Raw genomic sequence first — 22,937 nt, 5'->3', positions numbered from 1 at the left:
AGGACTTGGCCATTCTTGGGTAGATTCGCGTCGATCTAGGCTGCATCTTTGGGTTAGTTTCTAGGATATTTGAATCTCTATTCGTGGTGATTTTTTGGAAACATGTCCGGCGGCAGGTTCTTGCGAAGAGACTTTAGTGTTCAAGTTTATGGGACATGTCGTGTGGGCATTTATCGTGTTCTGTTACACATTTACATTCATAGTGAGGAGATGTTCCGTTTATCATTGCCATCGCAACAATATGTATGTGGTTTAGTTTGTTTGTGTTTACATCAAAAAAACATGGTAATTGAAGAATAGCCGTCTCATCACCACTTTGATAGACGTTGATGGTTTCCGTAAATCGCAGAGACACATGGCTCTTCTATTCCGCCGCCTCGGGGCAATTATTTCTCCTTTTGCATCTGCATGTCTCAGTTGATCGTCCCTGTAACCAACGGCACAGCATCATTTCCCTCTTTTTCTCTTTCGACTCTGGATTTGCGCCATTGCTGATTGGTCAGGAGTTAAACCTCCGTCTAGTATTTGGTGTACATCCCATGTAGTTAGTCTAGTCCCTGACCAGGTACATAACAAGAGCGCGCCGTCATCTGTTTCCCCATCGAATAAACACTTTGTAGTTTGATGACTCTCCCGGTTCTCAAATAATTACACATACTCTTCCCTGCATTGTGTCACTCAGGTGGCGTCGCCTTGGTGTTCCGGCAAGTCGAGGCTCCGACGGCTTGTCAAAGATCCGGTCGATCTTGTCATTGTAATTGGTCGACATCTTCTTGCCTAGCAAATTCTAGTTTTCGTAGTGCTTGGTGGTATTATGAACTAGTTGCTGAATGTTTCTCTCTCTGGGGAAGAGGCTGGGGGGATCGCGATCCGAGTGCCGATCCATTGAGCTATAGAGGAAGCTAGTTGATTTAGAGATGTGTGTTCAATGGTACATAAAATTGAACAGGGATCAATAATGGTTCTCTTGCGGCACTCACATTTTCACAGGTTTGGACGTTATGTCATAGAGAAGAGGCACTGTTCTGTCTCTGTTTCAATAGTCCACTTGTGCGGCTTGATCAAAGTTATTACAGAATCTATTCCTAAAGCCAAATCATATCCTTAAGGCTAACAATAATCGGCTTACACCTTACCTGGCCAGCAGGCGTGCGCGTTCTCTTTCCGCCACACAGGATCGTGTGCAAGAATAAGCTCCACCTCATTCCCCTCGGCACCCTGATTCTTCACAAACGCAATCACCCTATCGAGAGACCTGCGTGCCTCTGCCGTGTCGGTGTGGATGCTCCTTAGTCCGCCGTGGCCATCGTCGTACAGTCCAATCTCCTTTTCGCCAGATACTAACCGTCTATCGTGACAGCAGTCTGCGGCGAGATAGGCCCATCTTCGTTCCCCAAGCCGAGCAAGCAGGTTCACGTGGGCGTAAATGTGGCCTGGCGTATCAACGACATAGAGGCTGCCGTCACCAAAGAAATCGAGCGTGTTGGCCAGGTCGCCAAACGGCTTCCAGGACCATGAAGCAGCGGCTGCAGGAGGCTTAGCCTGGGTATTTGATGGTAATGGCGTATGCTTTGGTGCGTAGGGTTCGTTTCCGTAGACGCCTATGCGTGAAACGGGAGGGAATTCGACGGTGCGAAGAGCGGGCAGCTCGTCGTCCTCGAAGAGATCTGATGGATACGCCGGCCCAGCGCCGTTCTTGAAGAGATCCAGGGTTCCAGATCCCACAGCAAACGTCGCCGTGGGGAAGTCGGACGGCGTGCCGGTGTGGTCCCAGTGAGCGTGGCTGATGATGATGTAGTCGATGTCCTTGGTCGGGTCGAGGAGCACGCCGTTGCTTGCGGCGCCAGCATCAGCGACTCCGTTGCGCAGACTCTGAGCGCAGTCGGTATCCGTGATGAGCGGCTGCCAGATGTCGAGGTCTTTCTGCTGGGCGGGCGTGTAGTTCAAGTCGCGCTTGACGCCGAGGTCGAAGACGAGGTTGGTGATGCTGCCATCGGGTGATGCGTGGCGGATGAGGAATGAGAGAGAGGGGACGAGAGTCTTCTTTCCTGGTTCTGCGTCGCTGACGAACATGTGCTCTGGGAGGGAGAGGTGGCCGGCATCGAGAGCCGAGAGGGTGACGAAGACGGGAGGACGGGATGAGGGTGTCGCCATGGTTTGGTGGATTATATGGAGAGTGAAGGTAAATATTTCAAAGGATATCCAATATCCTTCAATGTGGGATGGAAAAGAATAATGTAGTTGGCAGCCCCCATCCTCGTTATCTATCGAGTTCCCGGACAATTCGGTTTCAATGGCTCCTGCTTCTTCTTCCCCTCACGCTCCCCCGCTTTGCAGCCTCGCAACATGCGTCTTGGCTCTAGATTATGATGCCATTGTTGGAAAAAGACGCCAGACGCCGCAGGGCGCGCCTTGACAGATTGGGAAATTCTGCATGATGACGGCTTCAGGTGAGTGAAATTTTGGGAGTTTTGGAGTGCGAACAAGGGAAGATGAGTAATCGCTGTATTTACTACGGTATTGGCTTGTGTGTGCGGCCATTAATGTTGCATGAATTGGTAATATTTATTTACACCTATACGGTTATTTAGACAGATGTAGCTATTCTAGGAATTTGCAGAACTCATATTGCAATGTATATGTATATACGTGAATATACTTGGACTCTTCGATGTTGAGATTGGGGAGACTAACCGGCCTCTCTATAATGACACCTAACCCATAAGATACCATGTATAGAGTCAAATGGACACCCAATGGCTATCCATTGTTCTAACAAGGCCGTCGGTAAAATATAATAACAGGTTTGTGTAGGCGTCGTGCTACTTGGGTAAAGGCCGTGCTGCCTCCCAAATACAAGTCGCTTTCGTCCACCCACAATACCTCCCCTAGAAGCATATTAAGGACAATCGCTTCCCACTCTTCTCCTCCAACAACGCCAGCGGTACCATTATTTTCTTTCTTTCTTTCTTTTTTTTTCCAAAATCTTTGAAGATATCGGTATTTTTTTATGCCAGCATCTTTCAGCGCGATGCTCTATTGTTGCATTGAATGACTACTATATCATGGTTGGCATCAATGACTGAACCAAGGTGGTTGTCATCACCGCCGCTGCAACAGATGCGACGAGTTTTCTTTTGTTTTTATCTTTCTTTGTTTCCATGCATGTATCTCTTTTCTCTTTTCTTTTCTTTCATTTCATTATTTATTTCCTTCTCTTTTTGTTCCTTTGTCTGCTGTCTCTCTCTCTCTCTCCCCCTTGTCTATAAACTCACCAAAAGTCACTGTAAAAAATTGCGAAAAATCCCCCAAAAAAGACCACACCTCCAAGCACCCGGCTCCCACCGCCTGCTGGCAGCGGGAATACCCCGACAAAGCTGTCCGATCGCCTATCGTGGCTGCGTTCAAGTGACGTTGAAGGCCGCAGCACTGCAGAACCTGCAACGGCCCGGACTCGAACGAGGAGCCAGTGGCGTGTGCCAAGCTTCGAGCTAAGCCGTTGAGAGAACTGCGCCACATTTGGTGGTTTGTTGGTGGCAGGAGCTAGCGAGTACCGGGGTCATAAGGCTATTCCTGAAAAAGCTTAGCGGCGGTATGATTTTCCGGAGCGACATGTGCGCTCGACGGATGTACTTTCGGGCCGTGAGAGGTACATGTTGGATGTACTGCTTGGAATGGAGTGGAATGGAAGGGAAAAGGAGACGGTTGAAGAAAGAGATGGAGATGCAGAGAAAGACGCAGGAGAGAAAAAACGAATGAAATGAATGAAAGAAGAAAGGAAGAGGAAGAAGAAGGGAGGGAAAGAGAGAGAGGAGGGGGAAGAAATGGGCGCAAGCGGTGGCGCCCTTGTTAGCTTGTTAGGGCACAACAGGCTTTGTGGAGCAAACTTTGCAGAGCTTGCAGGGGCTGGATTGGCGGAATGGCGAGGGTTACAAGGGGTCCCTGTATCTTTACACACAACACTATAATAGATACAGTCTAGTGATGGTGTATTATTTGGATTTTGTGGCTTGAAAGGACACTTGCATCTGGAGGGAGTGTGTAGTACGAGTATTTGGTGTAGCCATGGAGGGAGAAGCAACAATCCGCTGTCCAGGTGCTGTGCTGTAGCCTCCCGCGACACGTCCACTAAAACACGCTGTATTCCAGCGCCTCTCCCAGTAACCGGTGTTCCATCCATAACATTGATAGATGCACGAATCCATCGACTTCTCGCTTGCAATTCAACGTTGCACAAACAACATCAAAAGCACCCTGCGACTCGTCAAGCGACATCTTCCAGCCGCTTCTACAACATACGAGGGCCATGACTAGGCGCAGATTCCCGTAACAAAATGTACGGCCCCGACTTTGACGAGCATTTGATGGATTCATCTGCCTCTACCAGCAGCATTCACAAAGCTAATGCCCTTCACTCAACACTGCACAAGATACAACCATGAAGCCGCATGGTTTACATGATTTGTGCCCTGTTGATGAATTCAATGGCGTCGGGCACCATCCGTGGCCCGAACCGCGGATCCATTGCAACTCGGACTGGGGCGACGGAATAGGAAGCCTGAGACAAAACACCGGGCAGTGCCAATGGCTATAAGGAGGGTGTAGCCGTAAACCTTTGCTGCCGAAGTGTGAATGTCGACGGTCAACATCAAAGCTCCTCCGATCAGAATCAGCACGCCAGACATGACAGACTACGACAGACTACGGCTGGTAGTAGCCAGACTTGGGCATGAGAACTCCATTCAGGATCATGCAAAAGATGGTCAGAGTAATGAACGGCAGCAGACGCACGGCAGCCTTCAGAGCACCATCGTTCTTCGTAAACCGAAAAAACAGAGGAATGTACTCCGTAATATACCGGGATAAACAGCATTGTTGCTGTACAGGATGCTGTGAGATATTGCAATAAGAGTGATCGGGGCAACAAGAACCCAGACGGAAAGATTCGCAGTGTTGGTGTCGTAAGCACTTTGGAGCCCTGTTACAACGCGAAGAGGATTATAACGACTCCGCAGACGACAAAGACTGCGATGGTGCGGCCGGAACTCCAAACCCATTCCGCTCCACCAAAGCTAAGGCCCAAAACCAACAACGCATAAATACCAGCGTTCAATATGGCACCGATCCAGTCCATGCCACCTAGCCTCTGGGAGAACTTGCGGCCCGGCCGTGGATCAAGACTGGGAATGACAAAGATGAAGATGGTAGAGGTGGCAGCGAAGAGGACCAAGTTGATGTAAAGGGCCTGCTCTGATGCAATCAAATGAATCCCTTAACGGAACCATAAAGTGTCGTACCCAACGCCAGGTAGTAGAACTACTTGCAAAGGCACTTCCAATTACTGGACCAAGGATAGAGCCAAGGCCCCAAGACACGCCCGTTCCGGACATATAAAGCGGGCGCTCCCGCCCTGTACCTACCTGTCCACGCAGTTAAAATATTCAATCCTCTAAAGGCTTGTTAGCAAACTAGAAACTGGCACATGTAAGGGTTTATTTAGACTTGACCAAGGTATAAGCCAGCGCCACCAGCACCGGCAACAACCCTTCCTATGATGAGAGCCTACAGTGAGTTAGGAGTGTCTTGCGAGATAAAGTCATTTTAACCACACAAACATTCATGTTGGGAGAAGCGCCACATATGGCACTTCCAACCTCGAATAAGGCGACACTGGCAAAGTATAGCCACTTCGTGTTAAAGATGCCATTCACCTTTCCACTAGACGGCATCAGCAATTGCGTTTCGGCAAGCAAACGGCACTCATCCTACAGTGAAAGAATCACGGCAACGCTGCCAAGTGGGAATCCAACTCCAATCCAAGCTACATGTAGCTTTTCAGGGTCGCCAAACCTCTCAAGGATGGTGCCTTGTACATCATCAACGACTGGTGTCACGATCGATGCTCTTCTCGCAGAACAGACGCTTAAAATTCATGTCATTCTAGGCCTGGCTCGAAATCCAGAGTCTAATGCAGACAAGAAACTATCCGACCGAGGCGTGGCATTAGTCAAAGGCGACTTGGAAGACGCTACAAGCGTTTTTCGGTCGGCCAAGCAAGCTCTTGGAGGTGCTCAGTCAGTCTGGGAAGTCTTTGCAGTGCAAACTGCCTTCGGTCTTGGAGCGTTGGACGTATCCGAAAGGCGCCAGGGAATGGCATTAGTAGAAGCGGCAGAATAGCATGGCGTCGCCTTTTTTGTATCTACATCGACAGACCGCGGCGTCAACTCGTACAACAAAAGCACTGATATTCTTCATTTCAAGACAAAACAGGCTATCGAGCACCGTCTGGTTGAAGGAGCTGGGGCAGCAGGTAGGACGATGCGCTGGACAATACTGCGACCAGCCGGATTCAAGGAAAATTTCGAAGCCGGTTTCGTAGGCAAGATTGCGGCAGGAGCCTGGAGAATAGCTACACAAGATCGACAATTTGCCATGATTGCCACGAAAGGTATGGGTTAGTTTGCTGCACCGGCCTTGCTCCAGCGGGACGAATGGGCCGACCGTGGAGTGTCTCTAGCCTGTGAGAGCGATACATTTGACGAAGCAAATGCAATTTTCAAGCCGAAAGTTGAATACCCCATACCAGAAACCTCTGGCTTGCTCGTTCGGATGATCTTGCACGCTGTGCCGAATCTTGGCAAGATGTTTCGATGGATAGGCACCGAGAAGTGCGGAGCCGATATTCCGGCACTTAGGGCTCAGCATCTAGCTATGCTGACCTGGCAAGAGTGGATCGAGTTACATTACGGGGGGAAGAAAGAATGGACATGTCACACAGAGAGATAGGTCTTGGCAGGAGAAATTGCAGCCGTTCCGTGCTTTGGTATTGCTTGGCGGCGTAACCCTTTGGTGATCCATCTGATGTGGTTTCACGCAGCCCAACTCGATCTTCTCATTGTTGCTGACACCGAATAGTCTATACAACACACATATATGATTACCTAAGATATGAAATATTAATACAGGCCGTAGCTAAGGCAAATCGTACGAAAACTCGATGCTAGTATTGAGTTCACATGTGCTAGAAACTGTATATTAACGAGAAAGTCTCAGTGAAGCGGCAAACGATCTAGTGAAACGGGCATCACCCTCTATTTCGAAGAATAATTGTGTGAGTATTCTTGAAGCACACCAGAGACCTCATAATTCCGCATGACGGAAATTACCGCGGGCATCTTTTGGCTCCTTCATACACTGCCCAACAGCCCAACGTTTGATATTAAACTTCGACGTATCGAAGCTTGGGCTAGAAGCAAACAGCTGCCTGAGCCTCGAACACTAAAGCTTGATGCAGCTTGATGCCGCTTTAAAATCTCACTGAATCCCTCGAAACTTGCCTATGCCCTGTATCTGCAATCCCCAGTATCACATCAATCCGCACGATGATGCAACCCTTTATTGAATTTGTACCAAATCCTGGGCCCAAGCCACACTTGATGCGGCCACTACGTGTACACGCGATGCCGTACCCGGGGTGGGCCAGTGAATTAGCAAGATTCCCAGATGTTGGTCAGGGATTTGAGCTGCGCATCCGTTTTAGGCAAGTCAATGTACACTCAGTACCGAATAGCTTCTTGATATCTAAACTGCTTTTGATCTAGAATGGACTGCACTGCCGGCGACTCGCAAGCAGTGGGCCTCGTTGAGGCGTTTGGGTTGATATTGCGCGTTTCCGCATATACGATGATAGATGTATGGAGAGTTGGCTTACAACTACTCGACTATGTGATTCTAACACCTGTAGATTCCCATCAATGAGATTGCTGCATTGACAGGATCAAGACTGTCAAGCTTCTGACCAGATGGCGGATGCATTAGCTTGAGCACGAAAGCTCCTGTCAGCCACACTTTGCCCAGACTGGCTTCGCGCGGCACTGGTTTCTTGAAGGATCAATGACACGATATACGAGGCTGAGCTGGTGTTTGCCGCGTGTGCCTGGCTTATTCTCACCAATAGCGTAGCTGGAGCGGCCCGCATGAGCTCCTAGCTCGGCTATGGCTATAGGGCATGCGGATGGGCCTATCGCGAGTTTGCTTTAAGCGATTGACTAATAATAGAAGATAGATAGGATTTATTGGTAACGATTATGCTTTTCAAGGATTCATGGTGATGGTTTCTTTCGGTTAAAGAGTCATTATTGATTGTTGTGAGGCATTGCCGCGGCGAGGATATATATCTTCTTGGCGGAACCTATTTCAACTTCTCTTCAGGACACAATAAAAAAAGACCAAAACTCATAATCCTTTACTCCAAATTTGCTGTAATTTGTTATTACGTCCATATCCTCTATCTTGGCAAGTCTAATGGCAACTCCAACGACTCATTTGGCTTCTTCAAGCACTACAAGCACCGCCGAGCCGACCTGCACCACTGCTGTTCCTGGCAAATATGGTGAAGTGCCCATCATCGCCTGCAATTCCAATTACAATGCAATTCCAGCCTTCATTCCTGCTGTGGTGGTGACTATCCTCTTTGGTGTGTTCACATTGATTCACCTTGCCGAGGCAATCATATTCAAGAAGGTCAGTAATCCCGGATTTCTCTATGGCTCCTCATCGTGACATAGTCGTCTTACATGCAAGCAGGGATATGCCTGGGTCTTGATCATGGCTGGCTCTTGGGAGACGATAGCCTTCATCTTCCATTCCATCGGTGCACACGATCAGCAGAACGTTACGTTTGCCACAGTTTGGCTAATCCTCTTTCTGTTGGCGCCCCTCTGGATCAATGCTTTTGTCTACATGACCTTTGCACGCATGGTTCATGTATACATTCCCGACAGGAAAGTTTGGATTGTCAAAGCCTCACAGATATCAAAACTCTTTGTGCTGGCAGATATCCTCTCCTTCATTGTGCAGGCCGCTGGTGGTGTTCTAGTCTCTCCAGGCGTCTCTCCTTCTACACAAGAAATAGGAATGCACATCTATGAGGGTGGTATCGGGCTGCAGGAGCTTTTTATCCTCTGCTTCATTGGTCTCATGATTGCCTTCCATCTCCGCATCAACAAGCTCAACAAGGAGCGGCCTTTACTACCAGAGGAAGTCAACTTGAATCCGGCCAACGGAGAACACCGTCGAGAGACAGAGAAGCCAAGGGGTGCTCTAACGCTGCTGATTGCTCTTTACGCTGTGCTGGCATTTATTACGGTTCGTGTTTTTCCCGCCAAACTTGACTCAGATTCTCCCTTGACTTGATGTACTAACGGAATGTCTTCTTCTAGATGCGCATCATATTTCGCCTCGTCGAGTTTCTCGGTGGCCGTGATCCGGACAGCAACCCCATCCCTTACCACGAATACTATTTCTACTCCCTCGACGCATTCCCGATGTTGGCCGCCTTGCTCATCTTGGCCGTGATCCACCCCGGACGGTTCCTCACGGGCCCCAACAGCAGCCTTCGAGATGCAAAGAAAGAGGAAAAGAGGGTGAAGAAGGCTGAAAAGAAGGCCATGAAGGAGCAGAAAAAGATGGACAAGGAGGCTAGGTCGGGCGCTTATGGACAAGTTTGAGAGGAAACTTGTCTACATCTCCGATTTGGGGTCCTTCTTGCGTTTTAATATGAAAGGGTTACCATAATTCTTCGCCATGTTCGCTACTGGTTTTTTCTTCGTCTTTATTCTTTTGCTGCTTTTTGCTTTGCGGATTAGAGGGGCAGGTGTCACAGCGTCATCTTGGTGTGACGAGGACAGACGGAAGAACTGCTTATACCCTATTACCTGATATCACCTTAGATTAATCAATAATGGATTTCCACTGAAAATATCCTTTCTTCTGGTAAACGAGGATTATCCATAGCTCTCACTAATATTATGTGTGTGCCTAAAAGGGAAAATGATGATGGGGTGGGGCCGGAGACGGTCCGCCTTTTCCACCTTCGTCCGTCCTCGTCCGGGTCAAAATTCCTGGTGCTTTTTGTGTCTGTGACCTCGGCTTTAACAGTGTCTTCATATGCTTCTCGTCACGAGTTTCTCATGGAGAACGCCTTGAAGTGAATTCGGAACGCTCATATACGCTCCACAGAGTGTATTCGACCTCTCTTGTTCAACGCTTAGATTTTGTTGTAGCAAGGTTCCAAGATCTCACTTTCATTTAGTGATTTGCTCATACCTGGGCTAAAGTGAGACACAGCACGCTAGTCCAGCTGTAAGATGTAAAGAAAAGGATGACTCCTCGGCAAAGGTGCCGATTCACTCCTGAATATCTTGGAATTTCCCCAGATGGCCAATGGGATTAGCCGTACAGCCGATAGCCTTGATACCCGTTGTAGCCTTGATTGCCGCTGCTTGCTTCTCCGCGGCGCTAAACTCAAAAGCCGGATTCTAAGCACACGCTGACAGATCATTCAGTGATACCCCATATTGGGGTAAAGGCCTATATAGAATAGGACTTTCTGAAAGAGGTTTTCATTTGCCAAGACTTTTAATATGGTTTACTGCAGGTGGAATATCTCATTACTGAAACTATCACGATGGCAGCTCCAGACGAAGTCGAGAATGGCATTCAACTTATGAGTGGCACAACTAGCGAGGCGGAGACAATCGTGTCGAGCCCCCTGGGCCCTAGCCCGTTGGTATTCAACGACCCAAACGATCACGAAAATCCCAAGAATTGGTCATTACTGAGAAGGCTGTTTATTACTTTCATATGGATAGCGGGAAACTTGGTAGCCTCGGTGTCCTCCAGCATTTTCAGCAGCGGCGCTCAAGCAATCAGCGAAGAGTTTGGCGTGGGACCAGAGGTTGTTACTCTCGGAGTCAGCCTCTTTGTTGTCGTAAGCTGTCAAGAATCTTCCATCTCATCTAGAAAGATATGTTTTGGCTAACGTGTTGGCCTTGATCGCAGGGCTATTCCGTTGGACCGCCTTTCTGGAGCCCGATATCTGAACAGTTTGGAAGACGATACCCAATGCTTGCGGGCATGGCCCTCTTCACCATCTTCTGCATCCCGGTTGCCGTTGGAAAGAACTTGCAAACGATTCTCGTCGGACGATTCTTGTGCGGAGTAACTGGTGTAGCGCCCATCGCTCTCTTTGGTGGTGGCCTAGTCGATATCTGGCACCCAGAGCAGCGTGCAATTGCCATGGCTACCGTCGTTGGCATAGTTCTTGGTGGCCCTTTGCTGGCTCCGGTCATGGGGAACTTTATCACTGCTAGTCATCTAGGCTGGCGGTGGACTGGCTGGCTAAGCTGCATCATGGGAGGATCATGTACAGTTCTCGTTTTCTTTGGACTGCCAGAGACATATGCCTCTATAATTCTGCAGAGGAGGCAAAGGCTGGACCCGGCTTTTAAGAATGCACCAAAGGAAACGGGGAAATGGCGTAAATTTGTCCGTGTCTATTTGGTTCGACCCTTTGGTAAGCCTTCCTCTTTGTCCGCGTTTTATTCTTGCATCTTATTGAAATGTGCCTCTACAGTACTCCTTGGAACCGAACCCATCCTCGTTCTCATGACTCTCTACCAGGCATTTGTCTATGGAATTCTATACATTGTCTTCTCGTCATATCCCATCATCTTCCGCGAACAGCGCCACTGGAAGCTTGGCTTGTCATCGCTTCCCTTCTTAGGAATGATGGTTGGTGTTTTCATCGGATCTGCCATGATTGTCACACGTACAGTAATAGCTCAGCATGCCAGCCGCAAGAAGATGGCTGAAGATCCCTCTGGAACCCCACCACCACAAGCACCTGAACGACGTCTACCGCTGATGATGGCCGGCAGCGTTCTTCTCCCCATTGGACTATTCATTTTCGGATGGACCTCTGCTCCCAACATTCCCTGGGTCGGAATGATCATTGGCAGTCTATTTGTCGGATCTGGCTTACTGTGTGTCTTTGTCACGGCGATGACATATATCCTAGATGTCTATTCACACGTCGCAAATAGCGCTCTAGGAGCAAACACTATCGTACGGTCCCTATTCGCCGCCGGGTTTCCATTATTTGCGAGTTACATGTATCACGGGCTTGGTGTGGCGTGGGCGTCAAGCGTTCTTGGTTTTGTCAGTGTTGCAATGATTCCAATCCCAATCATCTTTTACAAATATGGACCACGCATCAGAGCGCTTTCTAAAAATTTGATGGTATGAGAGAGCGTTCGCGATTGTCATGTTAGCGTTACATACAAAAGTTTAGCGTTATAGGTTGGATAATCTAATTTGATAATATGCTAGTGATAAAAGATATTCACACTCACAGGGGACATCAAACTAAGGAATTATAAATATTGGTCAGATATGATATAATGGTGTACGCTTGACCAGATTACATTGTATTGCATATGATGGCAAATACTGCTACAGTTGCAGAAAGTGCTCACGTTACGGACTAAAGAATATCGACCTTCAAACCAAATGATATATGTCGAGCTCATTTCGACAATCCTTTATAACCATGCCACGCTAAAACGATGAAAGCAGCAAAGAGCGATGTCGCTCCAGTCACAATAACCATAGGCTCGTACTTGTTGCCCGCATAATGCTCCCGAATAGCTTCTCTCGGCGCCATCAACTCCGCACTCAAAGGCCCAACCAAGATATTGCCCACGCCCATCAAAAACACAAATATGGCGTACGTCGCAAACACCGTAGACGGGTCATCGCTGACGGCTCGACCCATCGCCACTCGCATCGTTCCGAATCCGAAAGCAAAGAAACCGTAGATGAAGCTGAAAATGGCAAGAAGCGGCAGTGACTTGGCCAAACCCCAGAATGTGAAGGACGCAGTCGCCGCAAACGCGCAGCAAATGGTCATTAACACACTGACGGGAAGGCTCTTGTCTGAGAGGTAGCCAAAGGCGAATTGTCCAAGAACCTGTGCGATTGACATGAGGGAAACCAGCAACGCACCCTTGACGGACGAAATGTCAAATAGCGAGGCATAGGATGGCAAGAAGACGACTGGGAAAAAGAAACCGATGCCTTGAATCAGAACTGCAGAGCCATAGATCCAGAAAAGGGGCTGCTTCAGAAAGTCCCAGTTGATCCTCGCCAGATTGGCCTGATCGGAGGCTGGCAATCGAGCCTTGAATAGCGGAAGCAACGGAGCAGTCAAAACCGCCATCGCAATAGCACAAGCCCTAAGCGTGATTTTATACCCATATCGTCGAAGAAGAGCATCGATGATGAATGGAAGAACTGCTCCCGTGGCACCAGAAGAAGCAGAAATGAGCCCAAACGCCATGCCCTTTCGCGCAACCCACCACTCGTTTACCATGCTCACGATGGGCATTGAAATGAGCACGAAGCCAAGTCCATAGAGCGCTCCTTGTGTGGCGATGAGTCCATTGACGGAGGAAGTAAAGGACGCTGATAAAAGTCCAGTTATACTCAGGACCCAGCCGAGATAAATTTGATGCCGCTGGTACTTGGGAAACTTTCTCGCCAACATGGCTGAGAAGGGCGACCCAAAGTAATAAAAGCCGGTGGACAAGACTCCAACGACGGGGATCCGGACGGTGTCGTTTTTAAACTCGGGTACGTCAGAGTAGTATCTCTGGAAGACTCCGTAGCAACCAGGAAATCCTATCCACCGGTTAGTCTGCTGTATTTGGGGGGAAATTAAGTGATATCATGTACCCCAGAATAACGCATCAAATGCAAATGCGCCTAGAAGTGTGCACCAGGCATCACGTCCTCGATCCACGGGTTTCAGCTCCTGCGTAACAGCTTCGTTTTCGTTGGGGGTATTAACCGCTTCATTGCGACTCTGGGAATAGAGCTGCGACAACTCAATTTCCAACTGTCCTCTTTCAAGCTCTCCATCTCGTTCGCCTATTTTGTCGCGGGAATGAGAATATCGTGGCGATAGTTCATATTCCACTTCGGTAGTTGTTTCCGTGGCACTCATGGCTCAATTGCTCTCTTCTTTTCACCAATTGAGTCTATAAACAAACAATGCGTCCACCAAGAGTAACAAACACAAAACAAACCAGAACTAATCCTCAATTCAACCTCCTCTCTTCAACACCATTAATACCCCCAAAAGCTTCCAGAATCAACGATTCTACTTCCCCACAAGCCTAGCGCCCGCAAATCGCGATGTCGGAACCCGACCCTAGCCGTAATTTTCTTAATTTTCTTCGACAGCGGGGCTCATTGAGTTCCACACAAAGTTCGGTATGAGTCAATAAAGAGCATCTGCGCCTTTCCAACTACAAGCAGATGGAATTGTCCAAAGCTTATTGCTAGATTGCTAGGGGTTCTTCGGCTATGGTTTTAACCGCCTGCAAATGCCGGGGCTAAGAGCGTATCACGTCGAGCCACGAGGCAATCCACAACGAATCTCATCTCTCAAAGGCGCGCCTTGTATCTATAGATCTATCTATCGAACCTGCATAAGACATCATCATGACGATATCAAATCGCCCAGTATAATAACAATACACATAATAATAATACATCTAATTCCTCACCTCTCCATCTGTCTTTGGCTTCGTGCTCTGCCTCACAAACTTGGTGTGATGTCCCTTTGTCACCAGCGTCTTCTTCTCCTCACCATCCACAACCTCGACCTTTTGAATCAAAATCGTCACAAACGCCATCGATCCTCCAACTTTCTCCGCCGTCGCTACAATCTCCACGACGTCTCCCGCTCCCGCGGCGCTGCTCAAGTAGCTAATGTGCATGTCGACGCTCGCGCCCGTCTTTTCCCTCAGGTCCCATGAAGCAATTGCCAGTCCAGTTGTGAAGTCAATGAAGGCGGCTGAGACCGCGCCATGTAGACCGCCCTTGGAATTGAGATGCGTAGGCGTAAGAGTGAGGCGGCTGATGACGGTGCCAGCGACGACGGAGGTTTGCTTGATGCCGGAGAGGAAGATGTTGTATATGCTGCTGTTTTGAAGCAGCCAGTTGGACAGCTGCTCGACGTGGGCTGTCCTCTTGGCTTCGAGTTCTAGCTGTTCTTGTGATGCCATGGTCGTGTATCTTCTTATTCCTCGCCCTTAGAGAGGTGATAAGTGAAAGAGGATGTGAGTCGTATGTTTGTGAAATGTTGAAGTTGAGGCTCCACAAGAAATTGGTGGAGACTTCAGTCCATGGCTTCAGTCTTATCGCAATCAATCTCAAGCGCCACTGCAATGTATTCTGAGCCTCACTTCACTCGGCAACTTCGAATCATTTACAAACATTTGCGATATGAGGACTGTAGGTAGCAAGATTTATAAGAAACACTATTACATTTAATAGAGGACTCAATATATTATACCTCTAAATAGAAGTCGTCCGAGTTATATTAAGGCAAATATACGCATGCTTCATCAATACATTAAGCCATTCATCCCAGAAGTAGATCACAGCATAACAGCAATCGCCCAGCCAAGAGCGAAGACACCAGCAACGAGGCTCATCTCCAATCGCGAACCTGCACTGGGAGGAATAGTTGGGGGAGCGCTGGGCTGACTTCCGCCTCCATTTCCACCGCTTCCACCGCTTCCACCCTCTCCACCAGATCCTCCAGTAGGCTCTGAGCCGCTTCCTCCAGAGGTCTCGCTGCCTCCGTTTCCTCCGGAAGGTTCACTGCCTCCGCTGCCTCCAGTTGGCTGGCTTCCGTTGCCGCCGGTGGGAGAACCGGAACCGCCGTTGCCACCGCTGCCACCACAGTTGGAACCGGTCGAGCCGGTGGCACTGGCACAAGCACACACGGAAGAAGCTCCGGTGATGACAGCTTGCAGAGAGGCTGCAGGACAAGCTGTCGCAACGCAAGGAACGAGAAGCTTGGTCAAGCTGGCCTGGGCTGCTGGCTGGCACTGGCATGCGTAGTCGGTCACGTCGCAAGAGATGATAGGAGCAGCACTCGAGAAGCAGGCCTGAGCACAGGAGGGAACAGCTGTGCTTGCAACGGCACCGCAGTCGGGAGACTCCGAGACGCAGGTAGGAGAAGCACCGCCTCCACCACCAGGAGTCGTGGTAGGAGATCCGTTACCACCACTGTTGCCAGGACCTCCAGGACCGCTAGAGCTGCCACCGGGGGGACCAGCGGGGCTGCTGGATTGACAAGTTCCAGGGGCAACAAGCGTAGGTGAAGCACTGGCGCATGCGCAGACTACAAGGAAGACGGGTTAGCATGGCAGTTCATCAACAGGAAGATATAAAGTATAGATTCTTACCTGAGCTAGCTCCAGTGATGACGGCTTGCAGAGAAGCAGGAGGGCAGGCCGTTGCCACACAGGGAACGAGCAGCTGAGTCAAGCTAGCCTGAGCCTCAGGCTTGCACTGGCAGTCATAGTCATGGACATCGCAAGGAATCTTGGGTGCAGCGGATGTGAAGCAAGCCTGAGCACATGAAGGGACCGCTGAGCTGGCGACGGCATCACAGGTCTTGACAGGCACTGGCTGGCAGTTTGAGCCAGTAGCTGAGGTTACAGGGCCGGAGCTTGTGACTGGGGGTGGTGGGTAGTAAGAAGAGCCACCTCCGGGTTGTGATCCGCTGGGTCCTCCTGTGGTTTGAGATCCTCCGGGGCCAGTGGTTGTGGCAGGTGGCGAAGTTCCACAGTCGCCAGGGCTTGGAGGAGCAGTGGCACAAGCACACACTAGAAAAGAGGTGGTTAGTAGGACAACTCATCGAGATATCAGTCAGTGTATTTGTCTCTTACCTTGAGAGGCACCGGAAATGACAGCTTGGAGAGAAGCCGCAGGGCAAGCAGTAGCAACGCAAGGGACAAGCAGCTGAGTCAAGCTAGCCTGAGCGGCAGGTTGGCACTGGCAAGCATAATCGTTAACGTCACAAGGAATCTTGGGGGCAGCGCTGCTGAAGCAGGCCTGGGCGCAAGACGGGACGGCACTGCTGGCAACCGGGCCGCAGTCAGACGTAGTTCCGGGGCTGCAAGTCGTGTTGGGACCACTAGGCTTAGAGGTCGTTCCAGGAGGAGCCGAAGTGCTCTCGCTGGTGGAAGTAGAGCAAGGGGTCTCTGACGATGACGCGGGAGGCTTAGAACTCTCTGCAGTTGTGGTTGCTGAAACTGAAGTGCAAGGGGTTGTTGGATGAGCCGTAACACAGCCGCAGAGGGAGCTGACTTGGTTGAGGACGTTGAGGGCACTGTTGCCACAGGCTCCTACAACACAAGTAATAGCAGCTGCCTGGATAGCATCGCTTTGGACGCATTGGCACCCATAGTCAGAGAGACCGCAGCTGGCTTGAGTGACTGCAGCGGATTCAATGCAAGGTTTGGCACAGTCGTAGACGGCATCAGCACTAGCCTGGCAGGGAGAAGTAGAGTCGCAGCCGCCAGGGGCAGTCGTGGTGGCTGGACCTGTGGTGATGGGACCGGTTGTGGATGAAGGAGGCGTTGTAGTGACGGACTCTGTGCAGTCCGAGGTAGACTCAGTCGTAGCCGGAGGGCTGGTCGTGGTAGGGGGCTCCGTCGTAGTCGCAGGAGGTCCAGTCGTAGTAGCAGGAGCTGAGCAGGGAATGGTTGGGGAAGCCGTAACGCAGCCGCAGAGAGAGCTGACTTGGTTGAGAACATTGAGGGCACTGTTACCACAGGCTCCTACAACGCAGGTGATAGCAGCGTCTTGGATAACGTTGCTCTGACTGCATTGGCACTCATAGTCAGTGAGACCACAGCTGGCTTGGGTAACTGCAGCAGATTCGATACACGGCTTAGCACAGTCGTAAACCGCGTCAGCACTGGCTTGGCATGGTGAGGAAGAATCACAGCCAGCAGTTGTGGTATGGGGAGGAGCCGTAGTTGTTGGGGGGGCTGTAGTCGTTGGAGCCTCTGTAGTTGTTGGAGCCTCTGTAGTGGTTGAATCTTCTGTACATGTAGTCGTGGGGGGAGCGGTAGTAGTCGCCTCCGTTGAGCAAGGAACCGTTGGGGAAGCCGTAACGCAACCACAGAGAGAGCTGACTTGGTTGAGAACGTCGAGGGCACTGTTGCCACAGGCTCCTACGACACAAGTAATGGCAGCTGCCTGGATAGCATCGCTTTGGACGCATTGGCACCCATAGTCAGAGAGACCGCAGCTGGCTTGAGTCACGGCAGCAGACTCGATACACGGCTTAGCACAGTCGTAAACAGCGTCAGCGCTGGCTTGACAAGGCGATGAGGAATCACAGCCAGCAGTCGTGCTGGGAGGAGCTGTAGTAGTTGCTGGAGGTTCTGTGGTTGGGGGAGCTGTAGTCGTGACCGGGGCAGTTGTGGGAGGCTCATCCGTGCAGGGAGTAGTTGTCGGCGGCGCCGTCGTCGTGATAGGAGGTGGTGCCGTTGTGCTCGTTGAGCAGGCACTTGTCGGGCTCGCCGTGACACAACTACACAAAGCGCCAACTTGATCCAGGACACCAATAGCTATAAGCCACTTGTTAATAGGAAGTACACAATTTAGATCTATCGAGCCAGTACGAACCACCCCCGAAGCCACAGGCTCCTATGATGCAGTTTGCAGCTGCACCCTGAATAACGCCTTGCGCGTTGCATTGGCATGCATAGTCTGACGTAGCGCAGGCTGCTTGAGTGACAGCGGCAGACTCGATACACGATGTTGCACAGCTGGCAACAGCATCAGCACTGGCCTGGCAAGGGTTGCTATCGCAGTGTGGTGTGGTGCCCGAGACGATGCGAGCAAGAGCCAAAAGGCCCACGGCTCCGACGGATTGTCTCATTGTCGAGTGATGAGGACAGGTTGAGTCCGAGACAAAGCCTGAAGAACCGCTGTGGGGAGCAGAAAGGGCTGCCGGATCGACAGATATATACTTCTACGCATGATTTACAAAAGATCCGGGGAATCAAGGGCTTCCCGTGTTTACATGGAGTCGCCGGCCCGGTGCCCAATGCCACTCTCCGCATAATGCCTGCCCCCAATAGCATCTCATGGACTGAATAGAGTAACAGTAGCAGCCTCGTATTTAATTTTAAAAAACCTGCAGTTGGTGCAGCTCTTCCTGCACGATGATCAGCTAAAGCCAGCAAAGGATGGGTTGCTCTTGTGGGTTATTGGCCCATATACACGGCGATGGTCCGAATGCAGCATCGAGCAAGACGGTGAGGTGGAGCCGGCCGATGAAAGGGGGGCCATTGGGAAGAGAATCCTTGCCATCCACACGTTTCTCTGAAGGGATTGCTCTCACTTCTCACGCTGGTTCGCTGCGCTCAACTTTCGATCAATGCGGGGAGAGAAGCAGCCGATGGCCCGAGAAGACCCAGAACCCTAGCTAGGCGTCAATTGGGCTCACATCGACCCCGGAAATCTCGTATACGAATACCCATCTACAGTCCTACACATGCCATTTGTTGAAGCTGAGCTGAACTACGGATTTAGGGGGAGTTGTTCAGATACGCTGGCCTTGCCGTGGGCTTTCCGTAGCGCTGCCAAAATCAAATTATTGGCTTGGCTTTCAAAGGAGAAGCACTGTCTACATAGCAAGTGACTTATTTTTCTGACCGCGCTTCGGGAAAATTCTGATCTGTGCTGCTCGTATCCACCACGGTAGCCCGTGAGGCCCATTTGAGCGGATAATGTGCCCAATTTGCGCTCCTCTAGCGTCTGTTCAGCTGGCAGAGGTCACGACGAATGTGGTCATAGAGCATGGATCTGCATCAATGTTGAGTCAGTGCAATGGACCTGAGCCCAGGTTTTTATCAATGCTTCTGCCGGAGAAGCTGCTCCTATAAGTATGGGCCGATCAGTCTTTGGTAGATTGCTACAGTTTCCACTCTTTCCGCCGTCAAGTCAACGCCAACGCGGATGGAGCCGAGAGACACAGAGACGAAGCCACTCTCGCCGGAAAGCCAATCTTCAGCCACAAGAACGCTTGGTGTGACTGCTAGAATCAGATGTCAGATCGAATCATCAGATGCCCTCGACTGAGCCTCGGCCAGTCAGCGCTTCCGCCAGGAACGAGACGCCACCCGCCAAAAGTCCGCCAGTTTGTCTGATCAGGGCCATCTGCAGGAATTCGCTGCTAGGCCCATAATAGGAAGCCCAGCGGCGCGTTTAACGCAGCGTTACATCCGGGAGGTGGATTCGGTTTAGCCTCATCACCAGAGCGCGGGGAATCCATGCTCGCCATGTAAGCCAGCGAATCAGTCTCACGCACCACAAGCGATGAGTGAGTAATAGTATTCCTCTTGGAGAGGAGAAGAAGCCGAGCAACATGTGATGACGCGACGGTAATTTAACAGAAGACGGGATGACGATGCTACATACGTCCATGTGCGGTTGGTCGCCGGCTTGAATCAATACTGGTGCCTGGCCTATTATGATTCCATTCCCGGGTCGTATTCCCGTTTGAGTAGCAGCCGGGCGTTGTTGGCTAAACATCATAACAAGGAGTAAGCAAGCTATGGATCAGGTTGAGGAGCTACCTGCATGTTCGGGCGAGTTGATGCCGATTCTTGTCGTGACCTGGTTATCGTAACATTGGCCCGACGCAGGATCGGATCGTATAACACCGGTACACGTAAAACATCACTTCCGAGTCAACATCGCCTAGGATGCCCAGGCTGTCGATGCAGCAATCCACTGACCGCCTTTGAAGAGAATGGGACCATTCCGGTGGCTCATAATTCCCAAAGTGAAAAAGACGTCTGTCGGAGGATTTCTTCTTGGCGATGTGAGTGATGGGATGCAGCTGGCAGGGTTTGCGGCGATTTGATCAGGCCAAGCCGGAAGTAGTCCAGAATACGAACTGCTGTACAATGCAAGCAAGGCAACCCAACACGACGCTCTCTGAGCAAGCAGATGGTAAGCAGATGGCGAATTTATTAAAATTTCAGCTTTAAGCTCTACAATTCAAGTTAATAAGATTTATGTATACATATAAGCATCAATGTGATGCATCACCGCCGATCTCCCGCTTCACAGCCACGACTCAACCCCTTTGACCTTACCAACGCCCCACATCTTATCTATCAACTGCGTATCTATCTCAATCTCATGATCCATGTTGCCACGATTAAGGCCAGAGTGGAATCCGGCTGTGGTTTCAGTTACATGGATGAGATCTAGAGCACAAAAGAGATGAGATTGATAAGACGAGATCTACATCACCTGATAATAAAGTTGACCCCCATGGGGCTTAGTCGTACGGTGATATGCGAAATGGGAACTGCAACTTGTACTTCAACTGTGCATACAGAAACCAGAGAAGAGCGCTTCATTCAAACTACCCATTTGGATTATTGTTGGATTGAATGGAGAGGATTACCAAGATCCATCAATTTCTCCATTGAACGACGTTGCTCTTAACAACTGTATTAAACTGCCTAGGACGTAGACTATCTACTAGGTTGAGCGGATTTGCAAAATGGCCACAGCGCTTGACGTTAGATGTTATATTCCAATTGATGCACTGGGCATTAAATCTCTTTTAATATCGCTTCCAATATTATGAATATAGAACCAATAGCCTTTTTACGTCTGCTTAAGACATGGAGATTTCCGACGCACATATTCATCACTACAGGGTAGGCGTTTGTGAATGGGCAGAAGCAGTCACCTTGTCTCCTAACAGCACACCTTCAGCCTTGTTGTTTGATAATTTTTTAAGTCGACAAAACATGATGCTTCATAAACTGACCAAATCCTTCTTCCTCATCTGGAGACGAGAGACCCGATATCAGCTTTCCGGCGCTGATTTCACATTTTGATCAAACAACACCAGCAACGCCCCGCATGGCGTCATAACGAGCTTATATCATGGGTGCGCGCAATTACTAAGAGCTCGGAACTCGCATCAGATCCAAACAAAATCTCAGATGAGTGTTGGTCTCTGAATTCAACAAAGACGTCGTGTAATCTTCTCAAGTATCGTGAAGCAGCCCCCAGCATGTCCGAACAGCCAAACACAAACAAACCGCAGCCGACGCTGGACCATATTGTGATCCTCGTCTCGGCCAGTGACTTGGAACAGCTTCCTGACCGCCTCAAAGACTCATTTGTTGTCAGCCCTGGAGGGACTCACGCCGGAGGCCAGACATTCAACAAGCTAATCCTGTTCGAGGATGGTGTTTACATAGAACTCATCGCATTCACTGAGGGCATCAGCCCCGAGGAGCGGGCAAAGCACAGATGGGGTCGTCAGCGAGAGAACACCATTGTGGACTGGGCATACACGCTGCCCCATGAGAGCGACTTTGGAGCTGTCCAGCAAAGAGTCAGAGATGCAAACGCGGGATTGACGTACAGGGATCCCGTTCCTGGTGGCCGGACAAGACCAGACGGAGTTGTTTTGAAGTGGGCCATTGGAGCTCCCCAGGATGCAAATGGCCATGAGACAGAGCCGGGCATCTTGCCATTTTGGTGTCTAGACAGAACGCCGCGAAGCAACAGAGTGCCATACCAGGAGGACAAGAGGCAGACACAGCATCCTTCTGGTGCCCGTGGAGTTTCTCGGCTGCGGCTCAACGTGCCCGAGGAGCAGCTCTCTTCTCTACAAAGTGTCTATGATGCCATTCACAACGTCAAAAACACAGCGAAAGGCGAAAACGAGTGGCTATTCAACACCCCGGACTCATCAGCAAAGGCACGACATACTTTGGGGGTGGCATCGGAGAGCGGGCCAAAGATTAAGCTGGCATTTCAGGGAAGCGTTGGCAGTCCGTCGTTTCTGGAGATATTGCCTGGTATTGTGGTGAAATTCGAGGCTTGATTGCGAAAGTGATGGGGAATGGGCCGGTACAATTTCGAACAGGCATCAGATAGGTACCTCGTAATAGGAATTCAATCGAGAATTTACAATCTCTGGCGGTGCATGTGATTTGCAGAAATGTGTTGCAATACATCGTCGACAGCATCTTCTATTCAATCATACCTACCTACCTAGGTATGTAAGCTTACATGTACTGTGTGGTCAATATATATTCACACGGTACATCGGCGAATCTTTTGCGCAATTGTGCTGTTGTGGAGACATCGATGGTACTTGTCTCACCATACTGACCAGCAGCGGGCAGCAGGTACCCAGTTATCGCTCTCATAAAGCTGGCTGGACCGCGACGCGCCTG

The 22,937-nt window shown here is 50.1% G+C and overlaps 8 protein-coding genes across 8 annotated transcripts; 4 read left to right on the top strand and 4 right to left on the bottom strand.

The window, feature by feature from the left end:
- Nucleotides 1–1,125: 1,125 nt before the first annotated feature.
- On the bottom strand, nucleotides 1,126–2,154 carry TRIVIDRAFT_165573 (uncharacterized protein; the record flags this gene model as incomplete). Its single annotated transcript, XM_014093973.1, has 1 exon — nucleotides 1,126–2,154. The coding sequence occupies one exon, from the start codon at nucleotides 2,152–2,154 to the stop codon at nucleotides 1,126–1,128; it is 1,029 nt and encodes a 342-aa protein (XP_013949448.1).
- A 3,705-nt stretch (nucleotides 2,155–5,859) lies between these two features.
- On the top strand, nucleotides 5,860–6,177 carry TRIVIDRAFT_228284 (uncharacterized protein; the record flags this gene model as incomplete). Its single annotated transcript, XM_014093972.1, has 1 exon — nucleotides 5,860–6,177. The coding sequence occupies one exon, from the start codon at nucleotides 5,860–5,862 to the stop codon at nucleotides 6,175–6,177; it is 318 nt and encodes a 105-aa protein (XP_013949447.1).
- Nucleotides 6,178–8,340: 2,163 nt separating this feature from the next.
- On the top strand, nucleotides 8,341–9,398 carry TRIVIDRAFT_129149 (uncharacterized protein; the record flags this gene model as incomplete). The annotated part of the gene is made up of 3 exons (XM_014093971.1): nucleotides 8,341–8,523; nucleotides 8,587–9,147; nucleotides 9,222–9,398. Coding segments are annotated over 3 exons (921 nt in total), but the record flags the coding sequence as incomplete, so codon positions are not given.
- Nucleotides 9,399–10,507: 1,109 nt separating this feature from the next.
- Nucleotides 10,508–12,087, top strand: TRIVIDRAFT_38632 (uncharacterized protein; the record flags this gene model as incomplete). Its single annotated transcript, XM_014093970.1, has 3 exons — nucleotides 10,508–10,771; nucleotides 10,843–11,356; nucleotides 11,417–12,087. The coding sequence occupies 3 exons, from the start codon at nucleotides 10,508–10,510 to the stop codon at nucleotides 12,085–12,087; spliced, it is 1,449 nt and encodes a 482-aa protein (XP_013949445.1).
- A 493-nt stretch (nucleotides 12,088–12,580) lies between these two features.
- On the bottom strand, nucleotides 12,581–13,711 carry TRIVIDRAFT_127260 (uncharacterized protein; the record flags this gene model as incomplete). Its single annotated transcript, XM_014093969.1, has 2 exons — nucleotides 12,581–13,521; nucleotides 13,576–13,711. Coding segments are annotated over 2 exons (1,077 nt in total), but the record flags the coding sequence as incomplete, so codon positions are not given.
- A 570-nt stretch (nucleotides 13,712–14,281) lies between these two features.
- On the bottom strand, nucleotides 14,282–14,968 carry TRIVIDRAFT_217179 (uncharacterized protein; the record flags this gene model as incomplete). Its single annotated transcript, XM_014093968.1, has 1 exon — nucleotides 14,282–14,968. The coding sequence occupies one exon, from the start codon at nucleotides 14,910–14,912 to the stop codon at nucleotides 14,400–14,402; it is 513 nt and encodes a 170-aa protein (XP_013949443.1).
- Nucleotides 14,969–15,623: 655 nt separating this feature from the next.
- TRIVIDRAFT_27592 (uncharacterized protein) lies at nucleotides 15,624–15,830 on the bottom strand (the record flags this gene model as incomplete). The annotated part of the gene is made up of 1 exon (XM_014093967.1): nucleotides 15,624–15,830. A coding segment is annotated over one exon (207 nt), but the record flags the coding sequence as incomplete, so codon positions are not given.
- Nucleotides 15,831–21,760: 5,930 nt separating this feature from the next.
- Nucleotides 21,761–22,582, top strand: TRIVIDRAFT_64838 (uncharacterized protein; the record flags this gene model as incomplete). The annotated part of the gene is made up of 1 exon (XM_014093966.1): nucleotides 21,761–22,582. One exon carries the CDS (start codon nucleotides 21,761–21,763, stop codon nucleotides 22,580–22,582), a length of 822 nt encoding a protein of 273 aa, XP_013949441.1.
- Between the last annotated feature and the right edge of the window lie 355 nt (nucleotides 22,583–22,937).

This window comes from Trichoderma virens (genome assembly GCF_000170995.1).
Source record: "Trichoderma virens Gv29-8 chromosome Unknown TRIVIscaffold_92, whole genome shotgun sequence".
NCBI lineage: Eukaryota > Fungi > Ascomycota > Sordariomycetes > Hypocreales > Hypocreaceae > Trichoderma > Trichoderma virens.
This window is presented reverse-complemented; position numbering and strand designations above follow the sequence as displayed.